The 26,691-nt window shown below is 53.5% G+C and overlaps 1 protein-coding gene across 2 annotated transcripts; it reads right to left on the reverse strand.

Moving 5' to 3' along the window:
* Positions 1 to 7: 7 nt before the first annotated feature.
* PERM1 (PPARGC1 and ESRR induced regulator, muscle 1) lies at positions 8 to 8,034 on the reverse strand. 2 transcript variants are annotated; one of them, XM_082069943.1, is made up of 4 exons: positions 7,906 to 8,034; positions 5,375 to 7,381; positions 3,605 to 3,721; positions 8 to 1,653 (listed from the first exon to the last, which is right to left on the reverse strand). In XM_082069943.1, exons 2-4 carry the CDS (start codon positions 7,377 to 7,379, stop codon positions 1,574 to 1,576), a joined length of 2,202 nt encoding a protein of 733 aa, XP_081926069.1. In that variant the 5' UTR covers positions 7,380 to 7,381; positions 7,906 to 8,034; the 3' UTR covers positions 8 to 1,573. The 2 variants fall into 2 exon arrangements, with proteins under 2 accessions (XP_081926069.1, XP_081926070.1); XM_082069944.1 differs by lacking the exon at positions 8 to 1,653 and adding an exon at positions 1,672 to 2,232.
* Between the last annotated feature and the right edge of the window lie 18,657 nt (positions 8,035 to 26,691).

The following is a 26,691-nucleotide window of genomic DNA, read 5'->3' on the forward strand; positions in this document are numbered from 1 at the left end:
AAAAGTATTAAATGGGATAGATCTTTATTAGAAGCTTCCAGCATAATTTATCTGTTCTCCTCCTCCACAAAACTCTTCTTACTGGGCATACAGGTACTATAGTCCATATAGAGCCTGTACATCTCTCTCTCTTGCTATTTACTGCTACATATCTCACTGTACAATTGTACAGTGTGCTCTCTTATCAGCAATAATACATGGGCTTAAGTACAACCCCACACGCATTAAAATTTCATGGCACTCTGCATTGCAAGGAAAGAGCTAAACCTCTTCTCTCTCAATTCGTATGACAAACGTTGCCACAGACTGTTCCTATAAAGCCCATAGGCAGATGCACACAGGTTTTCTGGGCAGATTTCCCCCCAGTACCTTTGTGGATCTGGTCCCTATGTGCTCAACAAATCTCACATCCATGCTGTTAGCAGACTTCGGAGTAAAGAAAAACCCTCATGAATAATGCCCTTGAGTGATCCGGCAGGCACTAGGGACAGGGAAGAACCTGAGCTGCTTCCTTTTCCTTTTTCACCCCACTTTCCATTCTGTGTCCCCTCCAGCCCTCTCCAGCCCCACAAGGTGACACATTCGGCATCTCCTCCCAGCGAACTTGATGTCTGCGGGATGGGAGGCAGCGGAGGGACCAAGTGATACACCTAGACCCTCCATCTGCTGATTGTCGGAGCCAAATGTGTACATGTGCCTTCTTCTCCTCTTCAACATGCTCCTGTCCTTGTCAGGGCTCTTTCCTGAGGCTTCCCTGAGCTCAGCCCTTCTTTCTGCTGCCCCTGCAGCCCCTTTCCATCCTGCACAGCCACCTCCAGCTGCCCCTTCCCCTGGCTGTGCGACACCTGCCCGTGTGAGATGTGTCCTTGCAGTGGGTGCTCCTCACCCATGGCAGAAACCCTATCTCAGCCTCCTGAACCCTCAGACCGAGCTGTGACTTCTTGGAGTGAAACCCAAGAGGATGAGTCCTCCTGCTGTCAGCCAAACCGGTCATGGGAGACATGGGCTTTGCCAAGCGAGTGGCTCCTCCATCCCCATTTAGCACCGCCCGGCTCAGCGTGCGGCCAGCACATGCTTAGCAAAGCCCTGTCTTGGGACAGAGACAGCTCTTCCCCAAAGCTCTGTATTCTCTTCCTCCACAGACACCCCAGCCCTTTCATAGGAACGAAGCACTTTCCTGGTTTCTCTTGCTCTCTCCTCCCTCCACCACCTCGGCGCCTTCTCTTGCCACCAAGCGACTTCAGGAGGGAGGATGGACAAACAGTGCCCTGGAACAGACACTGTGACTGCTCCTGGGAGACAGCACAAATATGCAAGAAGTGTGCAAAGTAAGAACAGAGCCAGCCCACGCTGGGCTCCTCTTCTGTCCAGTACAGGTACAAACCGCCTACCGTATTGTAAATGACTGTCACCAGAAGGATCCTGCTTCCTGTGACATCCCGTCCCGTTTCGGGATGGGTCCAGAGAAGTCTCGGTGCTGGGATCCAGGCTTCTCGCACCGCCCAAGAACAAAGTCCCCGGCCTCTGCCACCGCCGTCCTCGCCTGTCCTCGGGAAGCACCCTGGGCGTGAGCCTAGGGCCGGGGGCATCCTTCTCTGACCTGCCTTCGGAAGTAGCGGATGGCAGAAAGCGTGCCAAAACTTGCCAGGAACACTGGAAAAGAGCCCAAGACATTTCCAGAGTGAGTCTGGGTGCTTCTTCCAGACCTGAAAATCACAATTCCAAACCTTGAAGGTCACAAGCTACTTGGCTCTGTTTTTTGAGACCGTGGGACTTCGCTCCTCTCCCTTTCCAAGACCTCTCCTGCCTTTGCTCTTCATCCCCACCACACTGTGCATGTTCCCACTGTGTTCAGTCCCGAGCTGCCCACAGCCTGGTTGACCACATCTAGCCCTATAGTTTGGGTGCACAGATCACACCACCATTTCACAAGAAACATCTGTATTTCAAGGAAACACAACATAGACTTCATGGGTGTAGTAGAGATGGGTGGTGGTTAGATACACAGGTTCACTGGAGATGTTTAAAAGACGCATAGATTAGGTTCTTAGGGACATGGTTTAGAGGTGGACTTAGTGCTATGTTGATGGTTGGACTTGATGGTCTTAAAGGTCTTTTCCAACCAAAATGATTCTGTGATCCTGTGGAGATCTAATGGGTCTAATCTTGGATGAGAAGGCCACAGTAGGAAATCTCACCAGGGCTTCAGGACGGTCCCTTCATTTCCTGCTTCTGTTTGGACCAGGAAGATGCCAAGAAAAATACAATTTTGTGAGTTATCTGTGGATACTTTGATCCCAACCAAAAGCAGAAAATACCCAAACCCCAGAATCAGAAAATGGAGAGATACAAAAAACAACTAATGGAGATTCTGCATTCAGAATAAAACTTTTCTCTGTACTTCCAGCTAATGTTTTTATCTTGGCTTATAAGAGAGGTCAAATTCCCCTGGTCTGTGCCCAAACCAAACAGGGAACCCAAGTTGTGCCTTTGGACTTCCCAGTTTAAATTCAGTCTTGATTTTGATTTATGCATCGGAGTTTGGGACACAGACAGGGAAATTCCACTTGTTATAACCTAAAATGCTGAAAGAGAATTGCTAGTCCAGGGTGTCGATCCGCCTCTCCCCTCCCTCCTCGCCGGGGTGCTCTTTGCATGCCAGGTTACACAATCCCGGGGGCACGAGGCCCATATCCCGCTTTTCGCGCCCTTTCCGGGGCCACGTCTCCCATCTCATACTGAGAAGTTGAAGAGGAACAGTCCCAAAGCTCCTTGTGATGACTGCACCCAGCAACTTTAGCTAACGAGCTATTCTCAGCCTGGGGTGTCAGCTTCCTGTGTGACCTTAGCGGGGAACATTCCTCCCCCGGACAAGCTGCAGGAAGCCCTGGCTCTGGTGTCTCACCCCGTGGTGGGGGCTCTTGGGTGCCCATGGGCTGTATCCTCCGTCTGCTGCATCCAGGGCAGAGATGCTGCCATCGCGGTCCAGCAACCCGCACCTCTTGGGCCACAGCTCAGCTCATCAGGGTTGCTTGAGCTTCCTCAACACCAGTTATTCAAATGCCACCTCTTTCCCCACCAGTTATTCAAATTATTTTTTTAAAAAAAAGTTGGAGAGGAATTGACAGAGCTCGGTTTACTTGCAGGACTCTGTGCACCAGGATAATAGTAATACATCAGCTAAGCTGTATTTAGAAAAAAGCTTATATGTTTACAGCACATTAGAAAAATAGGTATGTTTATTCCAGCTGAGATGAAGGAGTATAAACCTGCATGCCCGAGGTCCTGATTCAGCTTCTAGCCAGCAGGAACCCTAAAGAAGCTTCTCTCCCCCTGACACACCGGTACAGGACCTGGGATGGAGTGGGGCCAAAGCTGGGAGTACAGACTTGTCAAGTCACTTTGTGTGGGGAAAAGACAATGTGAGTAGGAATCAGGACTGCCATTTCTACAGGAGAGAGAAGGCATTAAAAAGGAACAGGATGCTTTGGAAAACCAGGAGGATGACTGCGTTTTCCCACAGGCACCGTTAGGCGTGTTAGCATCCCTGCCTTTCTCCACCAGGCCCTTTCCACCCCTCTCCCAGGCTGGGCGCCGTACGTACCCGTCTTCCAGGCATCCGGAGCGCGCAGGTCGGAGGTCTTCACCACCCAGGATGCAAAGGCACAGAAGACCAGGCACATGTCCTTGTGGGTCAGCGCCAGCGGAGCCTCGGGTCTCCCTGCAAGAGGAACAGCACAGGTTTGGGCTTTTAGGACACCTGTGGGGTTTTGAGACACCTCGTCTGCCTCTGGGGCATTGGGTCCCTTGGACTTCCAGAGAAATATGTTTTTGTCGCACATTTTCCCTCCCAAAAGACTTTTTTTTCACCATTGGTCAAGTCAAACACATCTATTTAGGACTCAGGTAGGTTTCGTAAGGAGAGAGCCATATTTTTCACCCCTCTCAGTTTTACACTTTGTTAAGAACCCCAGGCAAATATTTATTAATGGTGCCCATTCCCTGGAAGCAGGGAGTAGATTTAGGAGAGAGCAATTCCTGGGCTGGCTGCTGATGCTGACAGACCCCTCTGGGCAGGGTCACCTTCCTACACGACAATGTCCGGAGATTCCCACAGCTCTAGGACAACAAATAGCCCCCCAAGAAGCACCAGTGCTCAGCATCTCCCCATAGATCCCACCTCACCCCACCCAGCTCCAGGGACCGCTCTGCATTTCATCCTCTGCGGGAGCTCCAGTCTAGCACAACTCAAAGACACATTGCAAGAGTAGGTTATTTTTGCTCCTATGTTTATTTGATTAGGCTTTTAATTAAAGCTTGCTTATTAATTAGCTATGACCACAGCAGAGGGGTTTTTCTCTGTGCAAACAGAGTGGAAGCTCCATTTTGAGGCACCATTTGGGGTGACTCATTCATTGTTTGGTTTTAATATTAACTGCGAGGCACTGTGGCTGTAAGCATCACATAAGCTTTAATATAAATACACAGGCTGTCCTAGTGGGTCAGACTTGCTCTCCCTTCATTCCTTTTTCTCTTGCCTGCCTCCAGCAACAGTCAATGTTCAGGAAACCTCAGAGGTCTTGGGAGGGTGTGTTTCGAATTAGTGTGTGTTTTACAGTCCCCCTTGCCTTTGTGCATGTTTCACTCTGTGCACACTTTTTGCCCACCAATATTAGATCAATTAGCAGCCCAGCCTTAGCAGGACAGCCATTGCTCTGTCTCAGGGGCATTGGTAAAGAAGGATTTTGCTGCTTTGCCTCCCATTCCTTCATCAGAAACACAGGTATGCAGTTCTGCAGGCAGTGGGATGGCACTGGAGAAGGGGATTCCTATCTCTACCAGACCTTGCAGTTTAATGCAGCTATCTACTTCAGTAAGTTTTTCTTGACCAGCGTGCAAAAGAATAGATGACATCTACAATAAGTTATATCCATTCAGGGGGACAACTGAATCAGCTGGGACAAGGACTTTGGGCCACCTCTGTCCCAGGAGTTAGTGGGGAGCAAAGCAAATTGTGTGCAGAATATACACAGATTCCCTGTCCCTGTGTCCTGCAGCACCGGCCAGCAGCACTCGCTTGGCACGGGGACAGCGTGAGCATCACGAGAACGAGCCAATGTGACACAGCATGTCACGGCGGTGGCTTTAGCTGCACTTCCAGAGATCCCTGCTAACGCCCAGGGCTGCTGGGTGGCACGGTTAATGTGCCAGGAGTGCGGGTTTGGACCAGCTACACCCAGCAGAGCCCTCCAAAATCACTGCAGTGTCATTAATGCCATTATGGCTGGATTGGAGGCGGCTGCAGCAGGGCCAGAGGCAGGACAGACCGTGCAGGACAGAGGCACATCTCTACGTGGGGGTAACCGGGCTTTACCTCTCAGAGCAAGGGCCATGTCCAGAACATCTGGCTGTGCCTGGTCTCTTCCCCGCGGAGCCAGCGGGACGAGCGGGAGCTTCTCTGCAGATCCTCTCCGCACCAGAGCCGGGGAGGCTGAGGCTTGGCCTCTGACGAGATCCATTGGCCTTTGCAGGAGGGTCTTCAAAGCCCCCACAGCCTTTTTCATCTCGGAGGATGGTGTGATTGAGAAAACCCCTCTCCAGCCCGCTCTGTTCCCAGGCCCATCCTGAAAGAAGTGTTCATACACCTCAGGAACAGAGATAACCAGGGTGTCTCCGGCTGGAGCCAAGTTGAGATCCTCATTTTGCAGCTGAGCATGGTCCAAGCTGCCGAACTTCTTTTGCTTCCTGTCTTTACCCTTGGCTTTTTTCCTTTTTCCTTCCGGTTCATTGAAAAAATATTCATACAGTTCAGGCAAGGACATTTCCCTTTCCAAGGGTGTTATCTCCTCCTCCACTGAGCTCCCCATTCCTTCATCTTCCCCTTGGGATTCACAGAACAAATAGTCATACATCTCCGGCCAAGTCACGTCCAGGGTGTCTGTCCTTGCAAAGTCCCCGGTGGTGAAGCAAGGGGGTCCCAGCTCTCTGGGGGTCTCAGATACAGGTTCCCCATGAGCTCCCTCAGCAGCATCTCCCCCAAAAGCTGCCACACTCTTGGGATGGAGAGGCTTCCTCGGCATGTCCTGGCACGCTTCTCCCGAAGGAGCCGCGGCTTCGCTGGCAGCGATCACGGGCAAATTGTCACGTATGCCCGAGCCACCAGCCTGCCCTGGCTTTGAATGCTTGGTGGCCCTTGCTTTCCCTGGGGACTGTGCCCCCGGCTCCTTCACCTTCTGCTTTGGGGAAGCACTCGCAGCTGGTTCCCCCCAATCCGCACCAGGGCTGGGCACCGGCCGTTTGCTCTCCGCTGCCTCCTCGCTCCCCATCTTCACAGGAGCCGCCTTGGCTGCCTTCTCCTTCCCTTTGCTCTTTCGTGAGGACAGTGGCGAGCTTAAAGGTGCCTTTGCAGGTACCACCGTCCCTTGTCCCACAGTCCCTGGAGTCTCCCTGTCCCCCTGGGCTGCCTCGGTGGCACCGGCTCCACGTTGCTTGCGGCTCTTTCTCATCTGCCCCGGCACCTTGGGCCTCACCACCTCTGGGGAAGCAGCTGGGGAGCTCGGCTCAGCACCCGCTGTCTCCCTGCTCGCCTCGTCCCGCGCCGGGCAGCCGGGGGCTTTGGGCGCAGCCTCCAGGGTTGGGCTCGGCGGGTGGTCACGCAAGGGTCCCCGTAGCCTGGGCTCCGAGCGGGAAACGCTGGGACTTTTCCTCGCTGAGCTCTCTGGGGAGGCAGGCGGTGCCGGCGAGATGCCCGGCACTGGTGGCTGTGCCACCACCGGGCTGCCATGGGGCTGTTCCCCTCCCGCGTCCCCTCCCTGCCGAGGGACGCTGGTTGCAGCTGGGTGGCTGGGAGGCTCCATGGCATGACTGCCGCCAGCTGCTCCTTTTTCCGATGCCGGCTGCGGTGCTGCTGCTTCACACGCTGCGTCCTGCCCCGGGCTGCCAGCGGCTGCGGGGGGACAGGGGGGCTGCGTGCCCTGCACGCTGGGCATTGGGGCAGAAGAAGGGCAGCCGGGCTTGTCGCTGTCACACAGAAACCTGGCAACTGAGCCCAGATCCGCTTCGTCCTCGCTGCCCGAGAGGAGCTCCGGGAAGGAGAGGTACCGGCCGGCGGGCCAGCGCAGGGGGGTGTCTCCGGGCACCCCACGTGGGGCAGAGCTTCCCGTGCCAGGCCCTGGCTCGCTGCCCACCCTCACCGCGATCTGCCCGTTGCTGCTGTGACAGTCCCTCCCCGGCGCGCCGTCCCCTTGTTCAATGTCACTGAGGCACTGCTCCTCGGCCGTGGCCAGGGCAGCCGGCGCTAGGGCGCATTCCTCCGACGCCAAGAAGAACTCAGCCCAGTCGCGGTCGTTCAGCTGGATGCTGTACTCGAAATCATCCATGCCTGCAGCAGCAAAGCAAGGGGAAGGGGCCGGGGAGATGAGGGCGTGAGGATGGGCCACCAGCATCAGCAGACATAGGTGTATGTCCATAACCCTTTACCCCAGGTCCCTGCCCTGCTTCCCTGCCCGCTGCATTCCCTCATCCTCACTCATTTCCAGCTGAAATCCGTGGGCGGAAAGGACAGGCCAGAACCCAGCCAGCAGTGAGAGACCACTGCTACCCCCCTCCGGTCCCTTCTGCCTCTGCTCCCCAAGCACAGAGGGTTTGGGATTCTCTCCACAGCAACGTTGCACCTCACACCCCCCTTTCCTACTCCCTTTGCCCACAGCCTATTTTAGAAAGTGAGGGATGTAGGCATCAAGCATGAAGGCAGCATGGAGCAGAGTCCAAACAAGGACATTTCAGCAAGTCACGGCAGCCCCTTTTGTACCCATGGCTCTAGGGAGGGAGATGCAACAGAGCCCTAAACCAGCAGGGAGGGATCCAGCAGCAGGAGAAGAAGGAGACCACAAAGCTGCATCCTACCTGCACCACAATCTCAGCCGGTGATGGAGCCATTCGAAAAGCCACGCAGGAAAAATCTCCCGGCACAACATGATGCTGTACCCTTGAAGGGGGCAGAGAGCTCGGCTCCAGCACAGGTCCATTCAGGGGCTAAAAATAGACACCCCCCCCTTCCTCCCCAGCGTGTCACTTGAGATCCGAGTGTGATGGGTCCAGAGAGGGCAGGGCCATATATAGAAGCTGGTGGGGAAGATGCAAGGGTGCCAGCCAATGCATTTCTGTCCCACAGGATCTGGGGTCTCCAGGACCACTCCTGATGCCAATTGCTCACTCCTGCCCTCTGTGTGGGGTCGGAACAGTCAGCAGAGAAGGGGTCCGGGCCACAGAGGTCACAGCTGTATGGCAATAACTGCTCTTTTTTCAACATACCCACCTCTTTGCCTCAGTCTGTAGATTATCCATCTCTAAGGTGACAAAACCATGCCACAGGGGCATCCTTTGCCTATTAGTAGCACTCCTAGGGCACTTATTTCCAGCTTGTTGCAGACTTACATCAAAAGATCACAGCCAGCATCATGTTCTGGTGACAAACATTGCATGGTGCATGGCAGCCGTCCCATGCTGCCCAGGAGCATCTGGTGTGGGTGGCAGAGGGAGCCCAGGGTCAGAGATTTGGGGTGAGCCTGGCACGAGGGAGTTACAGGGGAAGTGACTGGCCTGGCAGGTCAGCAACCAGAACCAGAAATAGCTCTGGGGGCCAGAAATAGATGCCCTGAAGGAGCTGCCTGCAGCATAGTGGCTGTGGGCGTCAGCACAAGCCCAGCTCCAGCCCCGGCTGCCCCGAGGGGACCAGAGCTGCCCGGGGCTCCAGCCACCCCTGGGGCCACCAGCCACCCCTGGGGCCACCAGCCTGCTGTAGAACCCGGACTGGAGATGGATAGAGTCACAGAATCATTTTGGCTGGAATATATCCTCAAGATCACTGAGTCCAACCATTATCCCACCCCTGGCACTAACCCATGTCCCTGAGAACCTCATCTCCGTGTCTGTTCAACCCCTCCAGGGATGGCGACTCCAGTACTGCCCTGGGCAGCCTGTTCCAATGCCCGACAGCCCTTTCTGGGAAGAAATTGTTCCCAAGATCCAATCTAAACCTCCCCTGGTGCAACTTGAGGCCGTTTCCTCTTGTCCTATCACATCCACCTCGGGGGTCGTTGTTGGGGACGGGGTGCCAGCCATGCCCCACTGTGTGCTCTGGGAAGCTGGGGACCAGCACCCAGCTCCTGTCCCGTGTGCCAGAGGACAACCAGGCTGTTATCCTGCCAACACCAGCCATCCCGTGAGAAGGAAGCTCCCCGTCGTGGCTGCCTACACACACTGCACTGCCGAGGAGCGAGCCAGGAGCGAGCAGCACCCCGGCAGCCGGAGCTCACTGCCCCACGCCGCCGGGTACATATCACCCAGGACGTGCTTCCTCTCTCCATGCTCCGGGCTGACGCACACAAGGAGCTTGTTAAGCTGAGAAAATATAGAAGGAAAGAGGTTTGATGCCTTCCCGTCCTATCTCATTTCTGATCTGGCTACACCCTTCTCCCGCTCCCCCTCACACGCGCTCACAGACGCAGAAGGGAAACCAACCGGCTTCCTTTTGTTGGCTGCAGCCAAACTTCCTTCCCTTTGAGCCCGGCAGCCGGGGTTAGTCAGAGAAACCTTTAAACTCTGCTTTGCAAAACCGCAGCAGAGAACATAAAAGAGACGGAGGCAGTGAGACGGAACTGGAAGCCAGCAGCGGGCTGGCGGCCCGTGTTATCAGTGTCACATTTAAAACCAGCGCTGGAGCAGCCGCACACCAAACCCAACAGGAACTGCACACACCCCACCGCACGTTCCACCGCGGCCTCAGAGACACAAACAAGTCTCGGCACAGGAGACATCCAAGTATTTATTTAGCTGTCCAGGGTAAAGCCCACACACCGTCCTTGGGGAAATTACGCAGCTGCGAGTACTTCCCTGCCTTGCTTTTGGGGGGGCCATAAAAGCACAGCATGGACTTCAAGGGCAAGGCGCGGTGTCCCGAGCCACGCAGGCTGCAGAAGGGACATTTTGCCATCTGTGAAGGACATCCAGCAGTTGCAGCCCAGACAGATTGTCTCCCATTACCTTCTGGCACATGGTGTGTGGAAGAATCACAGAATCATTTTGGTTGGGAGATACCCTCAAGATCATCGAGTCCAACCATTAACCCAACCCTGACACTACCCCATGTCCCCAAGAACCTCATCTCCATGTCTGTCCAACCCTCCAGGGACGGTGACTCCACCACTGCCCTGGGCAGCCTGTTCCAATGCCCGACAATCCTTTCTAGGAATAAATCTTTCCGATTGTGTGCCTCTCCGGGACACCTGGCTCCATCTCCTGAGATGCTGATGCCAGATGCCGGGATGCTGTGGGGCTACTCCAGCACCTCTGGACCATTGGGACTCCCTGTCAAGCTGTGGACAGGGGGGGACAGGCCTCCCACCACCTCCCAGCACCTCCAGTATTGATGCTTTGCTATTAAGGATACTATATAAATAACTAATGTCAACGTGTAATTGGAGAAGGGCCTGAAATAAAGCAGTAGATGAGGCCCCTCTCTGCCTGACAACACAGGACACAATGTGGGAGAAGGAGCCAGAATCAAGGGCATGGAAAAGAGAGCTGGGCAGGAAAACCAGGAGTGCATGGGGGGCCATTCCTTTGGTATTAATACCCCTCCTGTGGCTTCAGGCTACACATTTGTTACTCCCAGTGTAAAGGGACTTCAGCAGACTGGCAGGGGGGCAAAGGAGCTAACAGAGCTATATAGAATAATACTCTAAAATAAGCAATTTCCCACCTAGGAAACCCCATCTGGGAAAAATTTACCTTCACAGAGCTTTTAAAATCAGCACTAAAACATCACGAGTGTGGAGGCTTTGGCTGAATTCGCTGCTGGGACAACGCAGACAAGGCAGAGAAATGTGGGTCTGATTCCAAACGCGTCCTCCCTGCCCTGATCCAGACCCATCACATGCTGTGTCTTTGGGGAGGGAGAGAGGGATGAGTTTGCAGGAAAAGCAATGGGGAAAAAAACAAAACAAAACACACACACAAATATAATGGGAAGATAAATGTGTTCACAGCTTCAGGAGCAAAACTACATCAGCCCTTGCTGCTTCCCGCTGCCTGGGACAGACAGCTCTGTTTGTGCCCATTTTCTCATGTTTTCTTCTGCTTTGGTGTATCATCATCCTTCAGCCTCGGTCACTGATACAGAGTGGCCTTGTCTGCCCGTCTCTGGCTGATCCCCAGGCTCTGCTCTTCTGCTCTCACAGCACCAGCCTTTCCATCTTGTGCTCCTCTCCCCGATCTGCTTCATTTCCCACCTTCCATAGATTCCTCAGAGGTACAAGCTGTCATATAGACAGCTCAGCCCTACGTGTCTGGGTGCTGGGAATGCTGAGCTGCTCAGGTCCAGCTCCGACCTTGCGCTGCCAACAGCCATGAGACAGGGAGAGAGCAAAAATAGAATTTAGATCTACCCTGGAAGAAAGCCTGGAAGTAACAGCTCCTCCATGCTGAGGAAGGGGTTAAGTCTGCATTGAAACTCAGAGTGCAATGAAGCTGGAACCACCAGGCTGGTTTTGCTGGTTTGGGGGCAGGTGAGTGGCTGGGAATTATCACCCCCAAACCATAAGAGGTCTGCATTGTTTTTGCATAACCCTTTAACTGTTTTGGGTTTGTTTGGGGTTTTTTTTGCCTGAAACTCCCCAGGCTCTCTTAAAATTCAGCCCCATGCTTCCCCAGCAGCCAGCAGCGGGCTCACTCAAAGGTCAGCGCCTTCGCCGACTTGAAACTCAGCCCGCACTCGCCTGAAACTCTGCCAAGCTCTTCCAAAAGCCTTGTATCCTGGCCTGAGTTTCGGGTTGCTAATCCAAGTCTCACTGGGTTTCAGGTTTCCCCGCAAGCTTTGGCTTTGCTCTGCACAAGAATAGCCTCAGGCTGCATCTATTCTGCTGGCTGGACCCTTCCTGCCCCTCCCTATTCCTATTCCTATTCCTATTCCTATTCCTATTCCTATTCCTATTCCTATTCCTATTCCTATTCCTATTCCTATTCCTATTCCTATTCCTTATTCCTTATTCCTATTCCTGACAGGATGAGAGGAAACAACCTCAAGATGCACAAGGGCATGTTTAGATTGGATATTGGCAACAATTTCTTCCCGGAAAGGGTTGAACAGACGTGGAGATGAGGTTCTCAGGGACACGGGGTAGTGCCAGGGGCGGGTTAACAGCTGGACTCGATGCTTTTGAAGGTCTCTTCCAATCAATATCATTCTCTGATTCCACGACCCTGGACCATTTCTAAGGGGCACATTCTGCAGATCCCCAGCACAGCAGCACACAATTAGCCCACTGCATTGTCTTAATCTGAAGTATAGCACAGTAATACCAGCCCGGTGCATGGGCTGTTGTGGCTGTAGCGTTTCTGGCTTGGGACCAGCAGCCATAAGGCCAGGTAACCGCTGTCACGTCACAGCCATCTCGCTTTTCATGTTGCTCACTGACTTGAGATAAACCGAGCATGCCAAGCTCTGCAAGTCATACCCAGACAGATAAGGCTATTCTATTTATTTTTACAAGTCAGGAAAAGAGGCTGCTGGGCTGAAGCTCCAGCTCACAGGAATCAGATTTTCACCACCGAACGAACAGGACCAGTATTTTACCTGCTGAACTCATTTTTCCTGCCGTTTCCACTAGATGTCACTTATAGCCAGAAAGTTCGCGGTTTCCCTCGATTTTTAACCTCCTCCTGGTGCACAGGTCTATGCCAACCCTAAAAAGGTTTAGATGTCCTGGACATTAGGACTGTAGTGGTATTAGAGCAGTCAGGATCCCAGGCTGTAAGCGGGAGAAGCTGATACCTCCTGAGCGTCCCCTCCAGCTGCTGTGGTGCCTGTTGGGGAAAGGAAAAAGCCACATTCTGTAAGGCTGGAAGATCTTGCCCCTGAAGGTTTAACCAGCTATTCTACCCGTGCTCAGATGGTATTTTTGAGAATCCCAGCTGGGGATGAGGAGATCCTCAGACCCACATGGTAAAGGCATAAAGCAAAACTCATGGGGGCGTGAGCTGGTGTCTTGGGCCACCTATGTGGTGGTGTTTTTCTCCCGCACTCTCCATCGTGATGTGAAGGAGAGAGGCTGTTTGGGGCTGGAGCAGTGCGGGGGAAGGCGGTGCTGGGCAGGATGGGGATGCTGGTCCTTGGGAGCTGCGGGATGAGACATGGGAGGAGAGGACGACCGGGGACATTCTCACTTAGTGTCAGCTCCATGAATCTCCCCCCTCCCCATTCTGGTTGTGGGCCTGGAAAGGGCAACAGTAGCTGGACCTGCAGCCACAGCTCCGTTTTCCATCCAAGCTGCTGATTAATTATGTTTTGGGTTGAAAGGGCCTCCTCTCCCACCCCAGCCCCCAAATGCCAGCTGTTCCACATCTGCAGGACTCCGTCCGTCCTCAAGGTCCCGAGTTCTTCACCTCGGCGCTGCCCACCCCCTTCCAAACAGATCCGATTCCCGGCTGAACGGGGCACAGCGGTTGTGTTATTCTAACTCCCAGCAGATCGGCCACTCCACTGATCTCAGCCCACCCACTGGCAGCAGCTTCAAAGAGCAAAAGGAGAGGTCGGGTTCCAAGCACAACAGACACCGGTAGCTCCTTGCACGGGGCTGCTCCGCTCACCCTCTCTCCTAAAGGCTGGATTGTCCCAAGCAAAGGCTCCAGCTGAGCCTTGAGCAGCCCCTCCAGTCTGGCTTGAATTAAACCAGCCTTGGAGACCGGTGGCGTTAACTCTCTGAAGACCGAGGCTGTAAAATGGGAATCCCCACACAGTTGTGTGCTATGGAGAGCTGCGCTCCCCTCAGCTTCAAACTCTGAGCCCCCCCCATGCTCTGAATGTGGACTGACTTTTTCGCTACGTTGTATTCACAATAACAGAAGAGCGTTACAGAAAAATAAAGCCCCCCATCTTAATCCCTGGATCAGTATTGTCCTGTTAGCATGAAGTCCCTATTATTCTCCTTTCTTTTACTGATTTCTTCAATCCCAACTTGAATGTGGATGAATGTAGTAGTTTCACCTATGCTGAAGTTTGTATTAATGAATATACTTGCTTCTAAATGTTCTCTGCATTGTGAAGTTAAAAGCAATTTAAATGTTCTGTGTAATAGGGGCTCTAACATTGAAACAATGCTTCAGCAAAACCCCTCCACAGAGGCCATTCCTTCCCATCTTCCCGTCTCTCCGTGCCACATCTGGGAATCCTATTTTAAGTGCACATTTTCTCCTCCCCTTCTTCCCCCTATTCCTGTGAGTGGGGTGGATGTGTAGCTTGCATTTGTATTTGCATACCAGTTATTTGGGTTCTGACTGGGGACTGGGTGTTTCTGAGCTATTGAGCTCCTTTGCATGCTGCAAAAATTCTTGGGCTTCTTTGAAAAGAACTTGAGGTAGCAAATCCTGGCCTGGGCCGATAAGGAAGATGATGCTTTTCAGCTTTTTACTGGCAAGGACACAGAGAGGGCAGTTCCAGCACCCATGCCCTGGGTATTTTAGGTCATCCAGCCTTTTAACATGACGCTGCTTGGGACTCACTGTGCTTGTGTTTTAGCACCCTGGCTGTAAAACAGGGATGCAATAGCCCCTTTGCCCATTCAGCACATCAGCACCGGCACCCCTTCCTTTCCCCTCCTGCACTGTGCCAAGCACAACAAAGTGCCACTCCAGACCGGAGCCTCCAGACGCTGCCGTAATAACAGCGCTAATAATAATGACAGCCCAGATGCAGAGCACTAATGGAAATCACTGTGCTACCTGGGGCTGCCAATGACTAATCTCTGGCCATTGATTTAGCAGCTGAGACCAAGCCGAAGAGACAATAACATCTGCAAAGACAGGAGCAGGCACCAGAATTATAGCTGGAGTGAGATGAAAGGCTTGGGAGGAGCAGGGTCTATCCCTTCTCTCTGGCAGCAGCGCACAGGGCTCCTCCTTGCTCTGATAGCCAAGACAATCGTAGAAATACGTCATTTCTACCTGGCATCTACCCCATCTGAAGCTGGGCCTGTGATTATTACCTAACCTGAATCTGCATTCCCCAACTGCCTGCAGCTCTGGGGTCTCTGGATCATAGAATCATAGAATAATTTGGGTTGAAGGGACCTTCCCAGCTCCCCCAGTGCCATCCCTGCCATGAGCAGGGACATCTGCACCAGCTCAGGTTGCTCAGAGCCCCGTCCAGCCTGGCCTGGGATGTCTCAGGGATGGTTCATCCACCACCTCTCTGGCCAACCTGGGCCAGTGTTTTACCATCCTCATAGTAAAAAATTTCTTCCTTAAGAAATGTCTCCAGCCTCCTCCAAGCCCTTTCCCCAAAGATACACAAAGAGCTGCTTGCCCTCTTTCCTTTGCAAGCAAAAGGACTGGGCATCGCTGTCAGTGTCACGCAGCCCCACATGGGCACCGTGGGACCGAGGGGGCACCCACTGAGCAGGGACCCATCAAGCAGGGATCCTCGGCTGAGCTAATCAGCTCTGTGCAGAGCTAATTGCCCAGGCAGCAGCCTGGAGCTGGGGCGGGCAAGGAGCTGGTGAAAATAGAGGCTGAAACAAGTCAGGCAGCAGCTGACTGTTCATGCACCTTTTTTATTTTTCCCCTGGGGGATAGAGGCTTAGAAATTCCCGGCATGGGACCAGGGCTCCCCTCTCCTGGCATCTTAACAAGAAGCAGCTGCTTGAGGCAGAGTGAGGAATCGCACAAGGGAAAGGCCCCATTGCATTAATTAAAGGTCACGGGGCCATTCCAGAGGCTTCCCAATTACCTCTGGAAGAGTGTCGCTAATGTGAGATAATGATGTCATACAGCCACTAATGAGGCAGGTTATCCAAACCCCCGGCCCCCCATGGCCCTCCTCTCCAAGGATGTGCTATCACCAGCAGACCAGCCCCAGGGAAAATGGCCACTCTTACCCCTCGCTCTCCCCTCCACCCCATCCTTAACAACCGGCCCGATGGAGACCCTGCTGGATAATGGAGGCAGGAGGAGAGGCCAAAGCCCTCTTTGAGGGTTTTATTGTGCTGAGGAGCGTCTCAGCAAGGCCCCTTCTCCTCTCGTGCGGTGAATTGCTCCTCAGAAGCGATGTCAACAGGATATTGTTCGGCATTGACCCCGTTCCCTTGTTGCTCAGGCCAAATCCAGCCCCACCAGCGCTCCTTAATTGAAAGTAATTTGGGGCTGAAAAATCTGCCTCCTGCTACCGAGGGCTCCAGCCCCTCAACTCCTCGTCCCCTTGAGCAAGGGGATCTCCATCGAGCAGGGCGATGGTGATGGGGAAGGGTCCTCCTCTGGTTTGTCCCCACTCAGCACCAGCCGGGTGCCACCAGCTCCTTTATGTCAGGAGACAAAGTGCCGCTGGGGACACTGCATTGTCCCCTCTGGGGAGCAGCCATGTCCTCAGCCCTGAGCTCTTGGGGGGGCTGCACTCCCAAGATCTGCTTTGGCTGGTAAAACTTTGACTAAAGCAGCCGCACAGGGGTCTTGGGTCAATATTGGTTTTGGGGATAGATGGGAAAAAATGTTGAAATGTTCATTTCTATCCACCCTCTGCTGTGCTTCTTGTCTCCGGCCTCAATGTCTGGAGTCTAAACACCTCTTTGTCTTATGGCTCAGGCACCAGGCAGGAGGTAAAGAGACAAAACGCTGTAACAGAGATTAAAGTAAGCCCACAAATGGGAAAACAAAAAAAAAAAGCCACAGGGCCCCCAAGTTCTCTCAATGGGAAGAGGAAAGGAAAGCAAGAGAAGCACCCGAAATAAAACAAACTGCTTATATCTGGAGCTGAGAGAGTTCTCCATCCCAAGCTTCAAAACCGATGGGGAAGAGGGACAGGTCACAAGGGGCTTTCAAGCCAGGATGTTTCTGAACCACGGGGAGGACCTTCCCCAGCATCTCCCACCCTGCAAGAATGCCAGAGGCTCCTTTTCTGTCCTGCAGTGTGGAAACCAAACCTTCGTGCTACGGCAGGAGTGAATCCCGGAGGAGAAGCTGCCCGGTCCCATGGAAGCCGTGGCCTCGGTACAGGAGGCAGCAGCATCCACCCTGCACTGCCCCAGGCCCTGAGTTCTGCAGAACAGGCAAGGGTTTCTGGTGACCAGGCTTCTGCAAAATTGATGCTTAGGAGAAATCATGCTTGAGAGAGAGGGAGGGAGGGAGGGAGTGCAATTCAGCACCCGCCTGGCTGCTCCCTCCTGAACACAAACAGATCCAGCGCTGCATTTACCGTGCAGCTCTGGGGAGGTGATTAGAGGTTATCAGCAGCTTCTCCTTGGCCTCTCCCTGTTGTTTCCTGCTGTTTGCTCAGGTAGTTTCTGCAGAAGCACTGATTTGCTCCCCTTATGAGGCACTGTCCCAAGCCTCCTCTTTCCTTAGGTCCTACCTTTTGCCTTTCCAGATAATCACTCTTTCAGCACAAAGTACTTATTTCCAACTGACTCAACAGCAGGAAACTACAGGAGGCAGCACAAAAGAAAAAACAGGCATGAGCAAATAAGGAGAACTGTGTCCCCTGCCCTGAGCCTGAATGACCTGCAGAGCTGCTGGAAACCAGCTGGAAGGGGCAGAGGAGAGGTGGGAGAAGAAGTGATTCCCGCTGTCCTTGGGACAGGGAAGTCTCTACAACCTCAACACGGCTTTACCCAAGATCTGGACAAAGCCCCCACAGACCCACATCAAGAAGCTACTTCTGCAAATGGGGGTTTGCTCGCGGAAAAACTGCAGTAACACCCATCTCCAGAAGGGCTGTTAGGCCGTCCCCTGTCCATAACTCAACCCAAATCCTTACCCATGAGCACACACTTTCAAAAAAGCAAAGTTTTTTGGAGCAAAAGCTGCCAGCTGCAATTTCTCAGGCGGTGGGAACAGACAGCACATGACTGGAAGTGAGAGAGCGTTCGCAGGGGGAGGCAGAGGTGGAGGGAGCAGGAATCTCTTGAGTTCTCCCAGGAAGACAGCGCTGAGAAGTGCCGGGGTTATTAATTATCTGCAGCTTTCATCCCTCCCACATTCTGCAAGGCAAAAAAAAAGTTGTCAGGGTGAAATGAAAATAGGCGGGAGAGAGAAGAGAGATGAAAAGACTGAAGGCAGAAAAAGGAGGAGTGGAGGTTTTGCTGGGATCAAGCTTTGCTGGAGAGAGGGTGCCAGGACCAGGAGAACACAGTGTCTGCTGATAAGAAGCTTTCTTGCCCGTAGGGATCCTATTAATTCCCCTTGCACGCTGTAGCGGCCAAGGGGTGGGGTATTTTCCGTTTGCCAGTATGATTACATCTGCTCCAGGAATTCTGCTCCCATGGCTCCCCCAGACTGGGTGGGATTTTTCCATGCGCTTACAGATCACTCTAAACCAACAAAATTTTCAAGCGTAGCCCCAACCTGCAGTAAAGGAAGAGACTGGGAAGGGCTGGAGCACTAAACCCTGACCTTTGCTAATCCACAGGCAATAACTCCGGGCGAGAAATGCTGCAGGCAATGTCAGACTTTGCTCTCCCTGTGGGCAACGTTTTTAACCTTAACAGCAGCCGGGCTTTCCTGTCAAGTGTAGGCAGCAGCTGTGGGTCAGGGAGTTATTGCGGAGCTGCCAGCTGCCCTCAGAGCAACGGGCTGGTCCCAGGACAAGCCCAGCAACATCTTGGTATGGAAACCACAGGGCTGGGACCTTCAGGAAAGCTGTGATGTGCTGCTGGCCTCTCAGGAGACCTTATTCGAAACAGCACCTCCCTTGGCTTACTTCTTCATTTCTAAAATGGGGATAATGATTCTGAGACCTTGGAGAAGTTACTGGAAAAAACGATCGCTGTGCAGCAAATGAAGCTGGTACAGCAGATTGGGAAGGTGCTCTTGGTTCCAACCAAAATATGGATGCTCTGAGCAAATTCCTTTCCTCATCTGTTAGCATCAGGACCCTTACTAGTGAGCCAGAGCCTCATTTTTGGTTCCAGTTTTCTGGTCCCCTGTGTCCCTCCTCAGCCACAATGCAAATAGAAGCTGCCACCAAGCACTGGTTTTATGCAAACACATGCCTGTTGCAGCATACAAAGTATCTCCTAGCTAAAATGAAATAAATAGCTGCAAAGATGAGTAACACCCGCATGCAAATCCATCCTCCACCCTCTTCCCTTCTTGCCTTGTTCCCATCATGGGGAGACCACTGGCCAAAAGCTTTCTGCTTTCTGTTGGGAACATTGCTGCCCAGATATATGTTGATCTGTCAGCGTTGGCATGTTCTCTTGTGGCAGGGAAGGGGTGCAGACATATTTACGTTATAAACCAGAGGCCGATGGAGCGATCTGAGGGTGTCCTAGGGCTCACTCCAGCAGGACACGTGCAGTTCCCAGCACCGTGCCGCTTAATGATAAAATCAAAGGGTTTGTCCCAGCTGGGAGCGTGGATGTAGGATTCCCACTGGACACATTGCGAGTTATGGCAGCGCTGCCTCCAAATACTTGAGAAGGTAAGAAGACAAGCTGTGATGGATGGGCAGATGTGCCTTGCCCATGGGGCTCCAGGACACAGCAAGACCTAACCTGGTTTTAACCATGCCCTGCCTGTTATAATTGGAATATCTGCCCTTTACACGCAGTTTCTGTTCCTTCCAGGCAGGGACAAAGATGGTGACTTGAAAGAAAATGACTTATACAAGGCCTGGACCAAATCCGTGCTGATTGAATTGCTTCCTTGGTGCCAGTTTCTGCAGACAAGGACCTGGCCTTCAGCTTTTTAAACTGACTGGCTCCTTTGTCCTGCTCTCTGCCTTGAAGCCTGGCTATAAATCTGGGGAACGGTTGTTTTCCTTTGGAACCTGCAACTGGCTTCTCTTTAAGCAGAAAATAAACACCGAGTCTGTCGCCTCTGAGTTATGGGGGGAGTTTAGAGGCTGCAAGTGTGAAAAAGTTAATTGCCTAACACTCCAGTTAATCACCCTGTGTCTACAGTGGCAAAGTGCTTTCTGTGAGCTGTGCCAGAGCCATCCCCAGCTTTGGCTGGTGTGAGACCCGGCACAGTCACCGTATCAAGGATTTGGTGCAGCGTGGCTGTCAAGAGGTGCCGCTGAAGGACACCAACCTGCGCTGACCAGCTGATCTGTGCAATCACCCACATTTTGCAATCCCCCCCATTGCAACTCTCAGCCCCAGACACAAGAGCTTGGAGGCTTTTGTGCTCGTGTGGATTTGCATGATATGGCGGGGAGAAAAAACACTTGGTGGCTTGATTTCAGATAATAGCAAAGCCGTCAAAGAACTGCCCACCAGGGACCCTGGGGGCTGGCGATGCGGAGCACAGGTAGTTCCCATCCATAATGTAAAAAGCAAGCGCTTGACGGCAGCAAGTTGCCCCAGGTGGATTCCCCCTTCCCAAACAGCATTTTTCCCGTGGCCCCTGCGTGCCCTCCTTGCGCACAGGGCTCTGGAGACAGGCACGGCAGCGCTTTGGCCTCATTTCATAAGGAGATTTTTGCCGTGGAGCGTCTCTGACAGTCCGGGTTGGGGCTGGCGCTGGTGGTTGTTTCTGCTTCTGGTTGATGTTAAGCAAAGGGCTAATGGGATCCATGTGACTCCGCTATTTCTCTGGAGAAAAAAAGCTCCTTTGCCGATAGCAGCAGTGCTGTCAGGAAGCCTGCCTGCAGTTTGTAACTCCCAGGGAGGCCGGGGCTGCGAGTGCCAGACACGCAGAGCCAGCGGTGATGCCTCCAGAGACAGGCGGCTCATCAACGTCCCTTCCGAAGCTGCGTCACCGGGAGCTGTCGTGCTCTCTGCTTGCCCTGGGTGGGATTAGCAGCTCCCGGAGGAGCTGCTGTGGTTCAGAGCCAGGAACACCATCCTTCTTTTCATTTTTTTTTTTGCTTTTCTTTGTTGTTTTTTTTTTTGCGGCGTGCCCGTCCCTGCGCGCGTGTGCGCACACGTGAGGAGCGGGGAGCACGCGTTTGCGGCTCCGAGCATCGCGCAGGCTGGTGCACCCGTGGGGAGCCGGGGGAGGAGGGTGCCCGGAGGAAAGCAGGCAGGACTTGCTGCTGCCAGGCTGCCAGCGAGAGAACGTCTGCCTGTTAATCATGTCGACAAAAGCGCCTTTGTGCCATGCTGCATGGAGCCAGGCGCTGCCCCGTGCAGCTCGGGGCTGGAGGAGAAGAGGGGGAGTCCTTGCAGTGGCTTCAGGAGCTTTGAGGGGGGTGATTTTCAGGCACAGCGCAACCCCAGCCCAGCAGCTCCAGTGTCTCCAGCCTCTCTCTGCTCAGCGCTGAGATGCTTTGCTCTCCAAGGAGCTGGAGATGAGCTGCTCTCGCAGCCTCTGCCTCTCCAAGAGAAGGAAAACAGTCTGGCTCAGCCTCCCCAGTGACCCCAGGAGCTGCCTAGGCTGGGCTTAGGGGATGGAGTCAGTCAGTCGCTCTTCTCCTGGGAGATCTGGCCACTTAGCCGCCGACACTCATAATCTGAGCTTCAGTTTCCCTGGGCCTCTGCTCCTCAGCGCTGAAACAAGGATAAAATATTAATTTTGTAGCTCAGTCTGCCTGACCGGATGGCAGGGGCTCACCCCTTCAGTACTGCTTGGGAAGCATCTGGCACAGCAGGGCTTTTATCCATGGGTGCCAGGAGGGAATGCGAGGATGAGATACTTATTTCCAGACCTGCTATGGTGGCAGCTGCTTAGTGCTGAGGAGCTGCCTTCTAACCCCACCACCCGGGTGTGGGTTGCTTCACACATAGACTGTAAAGCCTCACCAGGTAGCCCACAAAAGGCTTACTGACTGTGTTTGCCCTTGCACATACACCTCCTCTTATGCTGGTTTAGTTGTACCTGCCCCATGCTCCCAGGACAGAAAAGTGAAGCTGTTTTTTGCACCTGGTTCAAGGCACCATTCGAGATGGGCTCATCCCAGCTCTGTCTTACATGATACCTGCTCAGCCTGCTTAGTGCGGCTGTAGGAGCGCTGCCTCAGCTGGGTTTAGCTAAGCTCACACTACATCAGCTTCCCTACGAAGTAATGCAGCTTTGCAGGGAGCTAAGCACTAACGCCTGGGGCTTCCCCAGTCAATAACTGCAAAGCAACAAGGGGAAGAGAAGAAAATGTGTGGGATGGAGCATCTTTCCCACCAAGCTGCAAACTTCTCTCGACAAAGCAGTGGCACTGGAAGGCATTGTTCTGCGTCCTCCCCTCCTCCCCGTCTGGCACTCCTTCCCAACCCACTGCTGGGTTACTTGTGAATGTTTATCCCCCCCTCAGGCCAAGTGTGAAACACTAATTGCTGTTGACACTTGCCCGGCTGGGATATTTATGCCCCCTCCACCCCCAAACACACACGTGTTGGGTGCTGAAAGCTCCCCTGGCAGTGGCAATACTGAGTGCAAAGTCTGACCCTGCCCTCACCCACTCACACCTCTTGGGCAAGACTCGGACCTTGTCTCTTCTGCAAAGCGCGGGGCAGGTTTAGCTGGGCTTTTCCCCACCTATGCCATCTCCAGGCTGAGCTTTCCCTGGAGAACAGCACGGTGCTCCCTGCCATGTCCTCTGGGCTGAGATACGTGGTAGCACCAAGGCTGGTTGCTTCCCTTGGCCATTCAGAGCTCGGTGTTTGGGCTGTGGGTGTGCCCACACTTCTCCTGTGCTCCTATTCAGTGTATATCACAACTCTTTGGCACACGCAGAACATCTCCTTGTGCTTCCCTGAGACTGATTGCGATCGCACCACAAGATGCAACTTTTCCTATCTCCTGCGTATGCCCAGGCACGATGCTCTGCTTCAGCAATGAGAACGTTTTTGAACATCTCCGTCCAGCCTGCTCCCACAGGGCTCCCTGTGCTTGGGCTCTGCATGCACAGCTCGGTCCTGCTTTGGATCAAGTGTTTCTCCTACAGCCGGACCTGGGGATGAGATGTGGTGACCGAAGGGACAGTGGTGACAGAGAGGAGGACTAGGGTGCGATGGGTGCCAGGGGAAGGAGATGGGCACAGCTGAGCCCCACAGGCTGGGCAAAGAGCAGAAGAGTTAAGCCCCATCTCAAAGCATCAGGTGTGGAAGGAGCCAGCCCCATCACTTCACAACCGCACACTCCATCCACGAACAAAAAGTCTTTCAGAGCCTTTTAAAGAGAAGCCAAGGGCAGCAGTTGGTGTCTGGAGGCAACACCCACAGCATAAGGGTGGCCAAGCTGCTGCTCGGGCTGAACTCATTGTCTCCTTCAGAGACATTGTGCCCCGCTAATGGAGAAACCAGTCCCAGGAGGCGAGATCAGGCCTCCAGAGCTGGTCCCAAGGGATGCGCTTCGCTGGGAAAAGGCTGTTTCTCAGCCAAGTTGCAAGGAGGCGGCAGCGATGGAGATGCAGAGCGACCTCTGGGACCAGCAGCTCTGCCCAGGTCCATCCCTCTGAAACAAGGGGGTGACAGCTCTGCCTTGCCCCCCTCAGCTCCCGCCCTCCCTCCTGTCACCGAAATGGTTAAGCGCTTGCAGATGAAAGGCATCCTGGGGATAGGCGAAGTGTTATAAACAAATAAATAAAATCTCTGTGTGTGAGAGAGAGAAAGGGGAGGGGAAGGGGGCTCCTGGGGAACGATGCAGCCTCATAAAACGATGACGCATGCAGGGAGAGCGGTGGAAGGATGCCAGGGGATCTGGAAAACAGGTTCTCCGGAAATACAGCCTCTTGCCGATTCCTTCTGACACGGGCGGCAGTGGGAGGTGGGGGGGGCTCTGGCTGATGGGCTCCCGGCCCCTTCGGCTCCCCCCGTCTGTGGTGTGAAGCCTCCCCAGCAAATCTCAGCCTTTCTTTGCTGCCTCTGCTCGCAGGACCCAGCAAGGAGAGTGCAAAACAATTCAAACAGCAGCTCAGCAATGAGCAGAATGTCCTTTCTCCACCGCGGTGGACAAAGCCAAGCCCTTTCCCAGCCAGCTGTGCCCTCAGTGGTGAGGTGCTAATCCCCAAGTGCCTGATTAAACCTTGAAACAATGACGATAACGACTCCGACTTCCTTCCCACCATTGTCTCCCTGCCCAGGGATGGGGAAATCTTCACTGAAATGCCTCTATAGGAGGTAGTTCTTTATGAGGCTGCTGCTTTGTTTTGCAGGAGTGTCTTCCAGACCATTGAACATCCCCAGTTCTGGGAGGGAGGAAGCAAGAAGCAGGGCAGGGAGGATGTCAGGCCATGGGCTTGGCATCGCTGATGCCGGCTGGGACACAGTGACCTGTCTTGGCAATATAAAGTTGGTGTGGATGCGGTGTGCATGTGTGTGGATGAGCCTGGTGTGTCCATCTCTTCTACTCCAAAATTAAGAGAAAATATCCAGTAGCTAGAAACTGGGAAAGAAGAGAGGTCAGGGAATTGCCATGGCATGTGCTAAACCTTGTCCTGTGTTTTTCCAAGGTAAATCAGACCTGTGGTTCAGCTGGTGCAGGATCCAGCAACCAAAAATGAACAGGAACAGGCTGCAAAAAAGGCACATGTAAACTGCTGCCAGCAGTTACCTGGGAGGAGAGGTTTCTTCCTGAGCCTTGTGAGTCACCTCCTGTCTATTCATCTGTTAAAGCCAGATACAGGGAATCTGTCTGAAGGGCTGAAAGACGTGAGCAAGTCCTGAAGCTTTCTGTGTTACCACACACCAGCTGAGCCTTGGCAACTGTCTGCCCATCAGCTCTGCCCCTGCGGCAAACGCCGTGTAACACAACCCAGCTTAGGCTGCTGGCGCTGCCAGCTAAGCTCAGCCGAATTAACCTGCATTTGCTGCTGAATAAGAGCACGCACACGTCAGTCACCTCAGCTCAGCCGAGCAGGGGATTTATCTCGCGGTGGTAATTTGAGCGTGGATCCGAGCGCACTCCTGCCTGCGAGACGTTAAGCGGCAGAAAAGCAGAATTAAGATGCTGACAGCATGTGCACGGCTTTCCTCTATCCCAAACTGCCCAGAGAATTGCTGTATACACAGGGTAAGCGCACGGGTGCTGCGCCAGCCCCTGCAGAACTGCAGGCGGCTCTGGGGCTGAAGCGCACCAGTTACAGCTCTTTGGAAGCAGAGGAGGAACTGGTGAGACTGGGACAGAGCTGCCCCGAGTCTCACAAGTGCCTGCAGTAGCCTTGCTGGTGCAGATTCCAGGGGAAGGCCTGCGGAGCTGGGATTTGCCTCTTGGAGGGAGAACTGGTTTTGCAGTTTAGTCCCTGGAGATCAGGGTTTAATCCCGAGCTCCGATGCTGACTCACTGCATGCCCCTGGGCAAGTCCCTAAGCACCTCACATGTCAATAAAACGAGAAGAAAAATTATTTATAGGTCTGCATTGTCCAGGCTTTTTGGGCCAGGGACTTTTCCTTGTCCTGGATGTGCAATGCCAGGCACAACGGGGGCCTTGTTTTTGGATGGGTGCCTGTAATCCAAATAAATGCTGGAATGAACTCCCAGCACTCTGCCCATGTGGCCCTGAGATTCCAAGCCCAAGAGGCTGTGTACTCTGAAACCAGAATGACATTGATGGGGGGTGGAGTGGTTATTCATCGTTATTTAATGAGGACATTAAACCGTAGTGTTCAGCCATGGCCTGTGCATTCGATGAGTCTTTGGGGAGTAATTGTGCTGAGAAATGCTTGCTCCTAGGGACGGACATTTGATGTATTAACTTTGGCAATACTTGCAAACCGTGTCATGCCAATAAGGCTATTGAGATTGAAAAAGAGCTGAACTGGAAAGGTGGGTGAGTGCGGAAAGTCCTGGAGACAATTGACAGAGACAGGGCAGGGGGAAGGTACCGGTGACTCCTCACTCCATCCAGATGACACCGCTTTGGGACTTAAGGAAAACTGACAGCCGAAAAAAAAAATGTCTTCCCCATCTTTCAGCACCAGTCCCCAGCAGAACCACAAATGAGCTGTAAAAAGCCTTTGTGTTAGTAGGGGTGTGATCAGCATCTCTGAGCTCTGCCTCACCGCCCGGCGCTGTGATGCAAACATGAGCAGCTCCAGGGCGAGCAGGCGATGCAGGCTGTGGGGATCACCCCTTGTCACCCCTGATTGGGGCCCAGGCTGTGGGGATCACCCCTTGTCACCCCTGTTTGTGGCCCAGGGCTGTGGGACAGCACCCGAGGACAGTACCAGCTCCCCATGGGGGAACAGAAACCCCTTCAGAATCACTGCCAAGATTTCCAAAGTAGTGTCGTTCACTGCGAGGAGCCCAGCCGCTCCATATCCTCCCTTCTCCTGCCCCTGAGTGAGCTGCCCTGATGGCCAAGCACTGATCTGCCATCCTTCTGCGATTCTTTGTGTCACAGATTAGAAGTGGGTTAGCAAAACCCATCGTATCCCCCTTAGAGAGTCGCAGCCTGTCCTTGCTGTTGATCTTGGCTGCCGCGGGAGCCTGCAGTATTTTTTCAGCTGCAGAGTTTGGGTTTTGCTCTTTCTGTCTTTCCTTTTTTTTTTTTCTTTTCCAAGCCAGATTCATATCAAGTTGTGTTATTCCGTATGCAAAGTGTAAACATCGTCCCGGGTGCCAAAGGCAACGCCACACGCACACAGGGAGAAGGAAGCGCGGCAGCGTGTGGCAGGGCGGGCAGCGCCAGCCAGATGCTGGAATGTGCAGCCACCCCGGCTTCCCTCTTCTGTGAACTCCCTGACACGGAAGCTGCCGCCGCTGCACGAGGACGTGGTCACAGAGGCCGTCTCCTGCGTCTCTTCTCTTCTTCCCGCTTCCCCATCCCCT

This window comes from Streptopelia decaocto, assembly GCF_964273445.1.
Source record: "Streptopelia decaocto genome assembly, chromosome: 20".
Lineage (NCBI taxonomy): Eukaryota > Metazoa > Chordata > Aves > Columbiformes > Columbidae > Streptopelia > Streptopelia decaocto.